Source organism: Xiphophorus couchianus, chromosome 24 (assembly GCF_001444195.1).
Source record: "Xiphophorus couchianus chromosome 24, X_couchianus-1.0, whole genome shotgun sequence".
Lineage (NCBI taxonomy): Eukaryota > Metazoa > Chordata > Actinopteri > Cyprinodontiformes > Poeciliidae > Xiphophorus > Xiphophorus couchianus.
In genome coordinates, this window is record NC_040251.1 from 16,033,954 (window position 1) to 16,044,667 (window position 10,714).

The following is a 10,714-nucleotide window of genomic DNA, read 5'->3' on the forward strand; positions in this document are numbered from 1 at the left end:
CTGCCACCTTTGTCTTACCATTGGGATGCTGCGTTCAGGGTGTTGTGGAGTGTTCGTTTTTTCTCTCACTGATGGTTTGCAAATTCAGTTTTGGTCTCATCCAACCAGAGCGCATATTTATTTAGTAATTACTACTGTTTGTAGATTTTATTTAGGGGTATCAGGGAAAAATGGGGCCAAAACAATATGTTTTATTTTACAATTATTCACTTTTCTGTTTGTCTTTTGCATAAAATGTAAGTTTTTCTCCACTCATGCAGCTGAAAATAAAATATTCTGAAAAAACCGGTTTACCTGGCACAACAGGTATCTGCTTTTAGAACGACAAGCATTCAGTTTTACCTGCTTCTCTCGTTCTTTTTTCTCTAAAACATGTTAGGGCATGAAGCCAACATGCATGATAAAAAGATTCAAGTTAACCCCCTCCTTCAACACCCTCCTTGCTGCCCTCTGCATCTCAAACAAAACAGTTTCTATTTTTTAATCATTGCTATTCACTAAAAACACGCACACGTGCACAAACTCACAACATGCATTTCTTTCTCTTTCTCTTCTCTCCCCCCCCTCCATCCTTTATCATGCACACATCTCTGCCTTCCCTTTGCCCACTACTCCCACGGGAGACAGAGCGCTTGAGGGCCGAGGGGTGTGAGGAGAGGAGGAGGAAGAAGAGGAGGAGGAGGAAGAAGGATTGGAGGGAGGGGGCGGCGTTAGACAATGCCCATTCCTCCAATATATTCCGTCCCCTCCGTCCATGAAGTGAGCCTTTATTAGTGAGGATCGTTTGGATCTTATCTTCCACATGACGCGCGGCAGATGAGGAGGAATCAGAGCGACGAGGCGGGGGGGATTTATCTGCGATCTGCCCGACTCCCGACCTGGAAGAGTGTCGCTTATCTCCAGCCTCTTCATCCCCATCTTCCACAGGCGGACGGACCAGTAGCCTCTCTATCAGCCCAGCTCATCTATTGTCTGAAATCCAACCGAGGACCGGCTGATCCCCTCTTATCATCACCCTAATCGTTTTTTTTTTTTTTTGGTTTGTTTGTTTTAATTTTCACATTTTTCTGCACGTTTCCTGAACTAATCCCAGGAAGACTTCTGATCCGTTTTCAAAGCGTTCTGTGATGCAAGTTTCCATCAGGAAAAAGTGAAAAAAGTACTTTCTCTCTGCATTTTTTCTCCACTTCCTTGAGCCTGAATGAACGTCTCTTTGACATCTGATGCTCGTTCAGCTCGTGGAATATGAGTTAATTGGGAGTTGGGTTAATTAAACGAAGAACCAAATTGCCTCCCAACTCTCTGTCAAGGTAAGTTAGTCATTTTTAAAGGTTACATTTTTGCCCATTTATTTTAGCTAGAGAACTCATATAATTTTATAACCAGCTTTATTTGTAGTGTTTTGTTTATTAGTTTATTTTGCCATCAGATCTACTGTCAAGTTGCTCCGGCCTTAGCTAAGCAGATGTGTTCATCACACTGTGACAGATGGCCAATTCTGATTATGTTAATTCATAGGGGAAAATGGCCAGTTTCTTTCTAAAAAAAACCAAAATAAAATAAAAAAGTCGAATTAAAGAAAATCAGAAATACATTGTTATTTTTTGGCTCATATTTAAGGCTTTTCTTTCACCTAAAGTTAAGTTTTTTTTCTTTTAAATCTAAAAATGTATTTAGTTTAACTTTGACTTATTGTGTATAAAAAGCTAAAAATATTTCTCAATTAGCTTTTTGCTTCTAAAGCATAAAAAATTAGGATTTTTTTTCAAGACAGGAGAACACCCACTGAGCAAAGTTCCCTTGAATAAAAGTAGAAACTGTTTCCTTTCGTTTAAAAAAGGCCAAAATATGACTGAAAAGTGAAAGTTAAGAAAACTTCTTTTAGTGTTTGAATGTTGATCATTTTGTTTAAACAAACTTGACTCTGAACCGGGTTGAATTTAGTCTAAATATATATTTATTTAACATGTTAAATAGTGATAAAAACACGTCCACGTGTTTGGGAAAGCTTTCCTAAACTTTGCTGTAATTCGTTTTTCTGATATTAATCTGATAGGAATTGGATTAGTAAATGTTCTGCAGCATTAATACAGTGATTACTTTTTTAGAATAAACGCTAAAACATTACGCTAATTTAAATGTATATATTATTTAAGTAGATTTTATGATATTATGGATGTACGGAGGCCCGCTGAGAGATTTCTCCACTGGGGCCTCAATGCTAATTAATTTCTATATTAACCACTGTTTTAATTTGATTTATGTGCTTAGATTCTTTTCGATAATTTTTTACTTTTTCCTCCAGGTTTTCCAGGAGGATCGCCCGCCAACACTCCGAGCGTAAAAATGATGCTGAGTCCGGATCAAGCCGAGGCGGACCTGTCGTGGACCCAGTCCGACCCGGAGTCGATGCTCAACGGCCTCAAGTCGGCCGGCTGCACCTCGGACGAGCCGACCGAGGGCGAGGAGCAGCGGGCCAAATGCAAAGCCGAGCAGCCGCTGAGCAGGGAGGAGAAGAGGAGGCGGCGGCGGGCCACGGCCAAGTACCGCTCCGCGCACGCAACCCGGGAGCGGATCCGGGTGGAGGCGTTCAACGTGGCCTTCGCGGAGCTGCGCAAGCTGCTGCCCACGTTGCCCCCGGACAAAAAACTCTCCAAGATCGAGATCCTCAGACTGGCTATTTGTTACATCTCCTACCTGAACCACGTGTTGGATGTTTGAGTGGGAGCGGACGGGCGGACTGGTGCGGCAGATTTCTACAGAACGCGCAGTATTTTCTAAGCCTTTCACAGATGATACTTTGGGCAGACATGCTACACTGAAAAAACCCAACTTAGAATTCAACCAATAAAATTGGAGAGACTATTTAGTTGGGTAGAGTTATTATCACTTCTTAGTCCAAATTTTTTTTTTAACAATGATTAGTCACTTTGAAATTCTAACTAATTAAATTAATTTACCTAATCTGGTGGGTCTCCATGTTAAAAAGAAACCATAACATAGCTAAGATACCGTTAGCTGTTATGGTGGCAGCTGTGTGGCAGCAACCACCTCACTGTTAAAAAGTTCAGCTTGCTAGCAAGTTTGACTGTTGAATATAAACTTATTAAACATAAACGAATTTTTTGAATCAACCATAACTCCTATGAGAGTTTAATTCAACCCATGATAGCCTTACTGGTTTCTGCGCAGCATGCAGGACGAATAAAAAGGAGAAAATGTATGTTTGAATTCAACAGGTATTAAATATTAAATTTGAAACCACATAAGTTGAATTAATTTAATTAATATCCCCTAAAATTAATTTTCCCAGTGGTAGAACATTTACAATCTTAAAGAACTTTTGGCCTTTTATGTTTTTGACAGTTTTCCACTCAAAGGTGTGAAAGTCATCTTACACCAGTTACATAACCATCCATTTTTTTCACTAGGTTTTTTTAAATTGTCAAAAATAGGTTAAATAATAAATATTTCCTCTCAGACTTTGTTTGATGCGTTAGGGAGAGACCAGAGCTGAATATCGAGGCCTTTTAAGCTCTGGAATCAATAAAAATATAATGCATAATTCTGACAAAACAAAACTGTACAAGTTAAATGAAATTGGTGCAATTGTTTGGATTTATATAGTAGATAGATTTTAAACAGTATTTCTGTTGGGAAAATGTATATTTACCACATAAGTTAAACTCTAATTTAGCTTTTAAGATCATTTTGGTGATCTGATTAAAAGTTGCCCTGAAAACTACAACTGCCTCAGGTTTTCAAAACTCCACTTGCTAGCAACTTTGACTTTAGCATTAGCGCTGTTGCTCAACTACCTTAATCTGGACACAATTTTACATTTTAAATTCCTGCTTGAAATAGAACGTAAGCAATAAAACTGCTTAATTAAACTTTAAAGAATTTGTTTTGAAGCAAATTTCACTTTTTACAGTACGCGTTTCCCGTTTTTCACTGTGTCAGGCTGTGGGGGGGCATTTTTCACATCAAAATGAAGGGATGTAAACAAGATAGCTGCTTTAGATCTTATAGTTTAGAAGATGTTTTCCGTAAAAGGAAAAAAAAAAATAATTCAATGCGTCAAGTGCTACTTATGACATGAGAAATTGTGACCTTAATCATTTTAAAGTGTATTTATTTATTTATTTAATTGCGTTAATATTATTGCTTATTTATTTATGCGGATTACAGGTCTTTCTTTCTGTATAAATGTATATTGTTTGTTTATTCAATATATTTTTAGGCTGTGAAATTGAACGTGGTAAGTAATGGTGTTTTCCTGTTTAAAAAAAAAGAAGAAATATGGCACTTTCTGTTAATCCACTGCGTCTCCTGTTTGCTTTTAATGTATGTTGGATGTCTCCTTGTTTTGCTTTGATAATATCTGTTATCGATCGATGGCAACGATGAGCACTTGAACTGTGGGGCCCCACGGCCCCGTAGCTATTTGCTTCCCTAAAATGTTGTGTTGGGACGTCATTCAGTTTTCAGATTAGCCTAGTTTTTCTGTCAAGTTCATGAAAACAAGAGGTTCTGTTGCGATTTCCAGAATGAAACCTCTTCTTTTGCTGTGACCAAAAACAAAGTCTGAATTTACTCTCTTCGATGTGCTGATGTTAGGCTCTTATTTTAGAAAACATTTATTTATTTGTCTCTTCTTTGTATCCTGAAAATTCCAATAAGTAATTTTATAGCAAAAGGAGAAGAAAAACATATCCTCTATCCAAAGATTTTTTTGTCTCTTCAGGGTTGTGTAGGCTTGTTGCTTTATGCAGATTTTTTTAGTAGAGTTACCGTGTGACAGCTGGTTTCTAATGGACAGACTTTTTTCATATTTTCCGGTGTTATTTTTAATTAAAAACAAATGCTGAAGAAAGACTCCCTTTCCTATGTTGGAATACATTTAAAACGTTTCAGTTCATGAAGGTCCATTAAATATATAAGCTAACACCATGTTAGCGGAGACAACAATGCTGTATGGCAAGCCATTAGGGACAAATATTGGTACTCCCAACCTATCTGTTGTAAAACAACAAATTTAGTACGTCAGGACATCCTAAAAACCTCATTTGTAACCCTGTTTTGTGTCTGTAAGGGGTGCTATGAATGCCTTCTTTTGAAATTTGCAATATTTTGTTCCATAAAGGCCTGTTTATGAGTTGCAAAATAAGTGGCAACCAATTCAAACCCACTCCTGCTGGCAGAAAATATTGATTTTTTGCAGCATTTTAACTAAAGTCCCAATTCACTGAACTGCAGTTGTTGGAAAATAGCACTAAGGATTTATTCTCTGAGCCTTTAGTGAAGCTACACTTGTTTTGTCTCAACAAGAAATGCAAAACTACTGATAAACAGTTTATATTGCCAACTTTTACTATGATTTACATGAGCTGTAGTAATATTAAATAATGATATCAAGGTCAGTTGATGACGTTTACCTTTCTAATCATAATTCTGGCTTTTGTACTTGTGCTTTTGCTGAACTACAAACATAGAAAACCAGAATATAAACCAGAGTATACATAAAATGCACACACATCTTCACAGAATGTGAGCGGTTTCAGGTTTATTTTATACAAGCAAACAATAAATGAACTTGGAGATCAAGATTGAATGAAAATTTTATATTTTCATTTCTAAAATGTTACATATAAACTTGGCATCCTTCTTAAAAAATGTCTTCAATCATAGAAAAATAAAAACAAAATGCAGTTTTTATATATTAATCAAACAGCAACTACCATCAGCTGTTTCTGATAACTGCTAATAGATCATAACTGGAAAAAAGTTCAATCTTTGACTAGTCCACACCAAAGCCTTTTTTCATTGGATAAAAAAACTCCTGGACTTACTGGCGCATGTTGGATCATTTTTCTGCTTCATAACCCAAACCTGCTTCAGTTTAAGGTGGCGAGCATAATTCATGGTTCCACCTATGACTGCTGGTTATCCAGGTCCCAAAACAGAACAGTAGCCCAAACCATGACACTTGCACCACCATGTTTGACTGTTGGGAAAGTCTTGGATATTAATATGTTTTTCTAAAATGTGAGATGGACCTTTCTGATGTTTTTGGTCAAGAAAAACTATGGATATCATTTTTGACAAGTTGCTCTCATGAACCACATGGTCTTTTGGGGTTTGACCTCTTGGATGAGTTGTGGATGTAATCTTGGAGTAATGTTTTTTTTAGGATAGACACTCCTGGAAAGGGTCACCACTGTTGCATGTTTTCTACAGTTATGTATAAAAGTTGTCACTCGAGTCTAAGGTCTTACGAATGGCACCTGATGTTGTCAGATGGGTTTTTATTTAGGTTGTACTGTAGGGGGTTAGGTTTGGTCCAACGGGGGACTGTGGTGTTATTATTTTCAAATGGTTACAGAGTTTCCTCCAGAAAACTTGCTAAACCTGATTGTTGGAGTGTTAGGGCAGTCCACCATCGTCTCATTGTGTTTTTGTCTTATAAAATGTTCAAAGTCGACTGGAAACATATATGCTCTCAATGCACTCTGAGCCTCTAAAAGCAAAACTAAGCATTTATAGTTGCACTTTGAGGTTTGCATACGCGTCAAGGTTCCTTGGTGCAATTCTCACCAAAAAAACAGCCTTCAGAGAGGAATCAATGCAGGTGAAGCTGTTATGCAAGAAGGCTTTCCAAACAGACCATTGTGAGTGAAAGATGATTACAAAAATTCAGAGGTACACACCTATACGCTACAAGTGTGTGTAAGGACAGAACGATCGATGCGCCGTTCTTGCACGGTATATCAATCGCGTCACTTCAGTGTTTTAACTATAAACCATCTTTGCTATCATTGTTACTGGTAAGACAGATTTTTAAAATAAAAAAGGAAGCAGTGCTTAGCCTGGCTGGTGGCAAGCAAAGCCTGGTGGCCTGCCAGGCTTACAATACACAAGTGGAAACCCTGCGTATTATAAATCTTAAACCAATAAAATACCAAACCAGAACATGTGATAATAATAATAGCCCAAAACCCTCCTAATGTCTCGCCCAGCACACTTACATTCGGCAAGACGTGCAAACACACATGCTGAAAGGTGGAATAAGTGCTTCACATTTTAGCATACTTATGATGCATCACCCCTTGTTCACTCTACTGTCCAAACACACATTCACAGCAAGAAAGAAAACCCGCACACACAAACCCACACTCAGTGGTCAGCAGCTAAAGGCAGTGGTAGGCTACATATATATATGCTGCTGGCTGAAAGGCTCTCTGCCTCCCCAGAGAGGGGGCAGGTGTTACTCCAGACGAGCCAAGACAACCAAATTACTGGCCGTCTGGCACCTCCCGTGGGAAACCCGACGAGGAAGAAGGGATGGGAGAGATGGAAATTTATGAGAGAGCGAGAGCGGAGATGTAATATTGCCAAATGGTGTGAGCTGCAAAGATCCAAATATTTATAATGATTTGTAAGATATCTACACGCCTATTCTCATCGATTGTGCCAGAAAAGGCTTGTTGAGTTAGACTGAAAGAGATGTGTGAATGCTTTTATCCAAACTACATCGGATTATCAGGAGTTCAACCTTTTTTTGTGAAGCTTGGGTGGCCCAGTGGGAGCTGAACCTTCAACCGTGGAAATGCCACAGGCTGCCTTAATGCAACAGAATGCATTATATAACAAAATATGGGATTGAAACTGCATCCATCCATAAATGTACTCAAAAAATAGGTTAAGTTTAAAAATATTTACAATGTAGAATTGTAAAATGTCAAACCTAGAACAGAAAAATCAAAACAACTCAAAAACCCAAAACATTTAAGAGAATGAAGAAATACTCTGAAATAAACCCACTTAGCTTTCACACTAAAGATTCATATTAAAAAATCAGAACCAAATCATATTTGTGAATTTCTTGCTGAAATTCTTTAGACATTGTATTAATTTTATTTCCTTTATATATATCAAAGCATTTGGTCAGTTCTACATGACTGACCAAAGTTATTTTGAGCCAATTTGAAGGACCTAAAGAGCCACATGTGGTTCCAGAGCCACAGGTTGGAGATCCCCTGTTTCATTGGACAATCGTTAGGTGTCAGTTTTTACATGACGGATTGAACTGCTTTAGTTTCACACATTTACACTGAGATTGAGAAACTTCTAACCTCTGACGAGTGTCACAACTTCTCTGTTGTGTTGAGCTGTACTTCGGGGTCACAGGTTAAAAAGGGCAAAATTCAAAGGCAAACAATGTATGTGCAGCTCTGCAGTCCTGGTTTGTGACTTTCGGTTTGTGACTCATCTGTCTCGCTTTCTTCAACTTTTACCTTCATCTGTTGCAACGCCTGCTGTGAGCACTTGCTGGGCAGTAGCGCTAAAACGAAACCAATAAACCAATTTGATCTTCCAAAATACAAAACCTCTTGTTAGATGATGAACTTAGGAGTGTTGAAAAACCTCAGTACTGGTAGCAGGATTACTCAATTTGTGTTCAAAGTTGGAAAAGCCAACTGACATGACCCATGGAGTCAGAATTCCTAACCTTAAAGTTAAATATGGCTGCTGCCTCACATAAACAACATAGGGTGTGTCCAAATTCAGTTCCTGGATCTTTCGAAGGCCACATTTGAAGGCCGACTACGTCACAGCGATGCAACGAAGGTTGTCCAAATTTGAAGAGTCTTCCAAATGAGACCAACAATTGTGTCCATGTCCCCGTATTGGTGGTCTAGTGTACCTAGTGTATTAAAAGTTGATGGAGGAAATCAGTTTGAAGCTCTTTTAATTGGAGTTTTTGTCTATTGTGATCTACGGAAATATTAGGACAACCTTTGTGGTGACTGTTTGTCTCTCTCTGGTAGATGTGAAAACTGCTGAAGACGTACCCAAACCACTTGAAAGGTGGATTATTGTTTTGTTTTTTTAGGAACATTTATAAAATATTCTCTTGCTTCCATTATCATCTGCTTCTTTGTAACCTCCTACCTCATGTTTTTGTGTTTAATTAGTATAAACCAGATTTTACAGGCCCATTGTTCCGACCTGACAGGTTCTGTATTTTAGGCGACTTCTGTCAAAGAGAAAGAAAAACCAGTATGTTTTATCAACAGATTGTCCTCTTCAGAACACAAAACAAGCGCTGTGATTCTGGCATGGCGGGGTAGACAGACTTCTGCTCAAGCTTATTGAATGGACGGGTCCATCTGTACGCTGCGATGGAGCACCACCAGGCCCATTTGTCCCGTTCATCCCAGAAGCTTCCGTAGCATCGGTACTCTCCAATTTATTCTTTAGAAAGACCCTCAGAAAGAAAAGTGACAGGCGAAGCCCAGAGCGCTATGGGCGCTGAACAGCCTGGCCGACAGTGTGGCCTCTGTGTGTGTGTGTGAGAAAGTAGCACGTTTCCACCCCCTACCCCACCCTGTCTGCGCGGTGTGGCTTATGTAATGGTGGAGGCCGAGGACTGACCATATGTCAGGAGGTGTGTGCAGACGGCAGGGGATTATACATCGGCCATTAGCAGCATTTGGACATCCTTCTCCTCATAATCATTCAGGTACAGGCCCACTCAAAGCCTGGAGGAGAGCGCACACACATTGATCCACGCTCATTTGATCCTGAGTGCTCTGTGTAAATTGGACAGGGAGAAAGAGTATGACAACAAACAGCCATATGTTCGCAGTACGAGCGACAACATTCGGGGCTTTTTGTGTTTCCGCCCTCTCCTTTATTCTCTGCGTCGCTGTGTATTATGGAAGCAGGCAAGAAGTCCCCCGTCAATATCGCAACTCTGTTTCCCTTCTCTGGCGCTCACGCCCCGGTGTGTGCGTTTTCAGTTTGAAGGGTGTTCGTGCTGCAGAAGTACAAAGCCAGGTCCATGTGTTGAAATGCAGCCCGCGGGATGGGCCGTATTATCCCTGCCTACTTCACCAGCAGGGTCCCGGGGCTCGAGCTGGCTCGTGGCCCTTTGTCTCCAAACAGATGGAAATGGGCAGAGGAGGGAAGAAGTGGGGGAATCAGGAGGTGGAGGGGAGAAAGAGTCAGTCTGTTCTCATTAAGTGCTGCATTGAAGAAGACGTCCCCCCACAATGCGTCAGCAGCCGCGGATGGTCCCCCTCTCATTCAGCCTCACGCTCTGACCATCTGTATCGCATGGGTCTGTCATAAGGTGTGCGCACGCATGAGGACCCGGCGCACGGCCCAATCTGGAGAGTTAAAACCGAGATATTCATTAGGTTTCAATTTGGTTAAGATTTTTTCTTTTAAATCCAATTGTTGGAGCTTTGTTGAGGAAATCCCACTGGATGCGAGTCACCATGAGTCAGAAAGGGAGTTTATTCAGCATCCTGCTGTCCCTTTTTCCAGTCCCAGAGGACAACACACGTCCAATCAGGATGTAGAACCAGAGTTAGTCAGTCATAAAGGAAGAGCTGTTTCAAAATGCATGATCTTGAAAGGTATTAAATGCTAACCATTAAAATTACTCACGTTTTATATAGCATAGTAATTTAGATGTTCAATAGTAGGTGAATCTTTGTGACCTGTTACACTATTACGTCTTCATTTCTGAAACTATTTTAATTCAGAAACAAGAAAACAATGATTTTACATAAAAATAAGGATGTAAATTTAACCAAATTGCTTCAACAGAGAATTTGTTTAAAAGTGTGACATAAGTTTTAAAGTAAAACTTTTTGAGAAACATTTGTAGAACATAAAACTGTCGCTAAATCCAAAATGTTAA

At 39.5% G+C, this 10,714-nt stretch overlaps 1 protein-coding gene across 1 annotated transcript; it reads left to right on the forward strand.

Annotated features, from left to right (window-relative positions):
* Nucleotides 1-218: 218 nt before the first annotated feature.
* nhlh2 (nescient helix loop helix 2) lies at nucleotides 219-5,030 on the forward strand. Its single transcript, XM_028009989.1, has 2 exons — nucleotides 219-1,310; nucleotides 2,306-5,030. Exon 2 carries the CDS (start codon nucleotides 2,347-2,349, stop codon nucleotides 2,719-2,721), a length of 375 nt encoding a protein of 124 aa, XP_027865790.1. The 5' UTR covers nucleotides 219-1,310; nucleotides 2,306-2,346; the 3' UTR covers nucleotides 2,722-5,030.
* The last annotated feature ends 5,684 nt before the right edge of the window (nucleotides 5,031-10,714 follow it).

What these genes read in the sequence shown, in the direction of transcription:
- nhlh2 (XM_028009989.1), top strand. Translation starts at nt 2,347, where the DNA reads ATGATGCTGAGTCCGGATCAAGCCGAGGCGGACCTGTCGTGGACCCAG.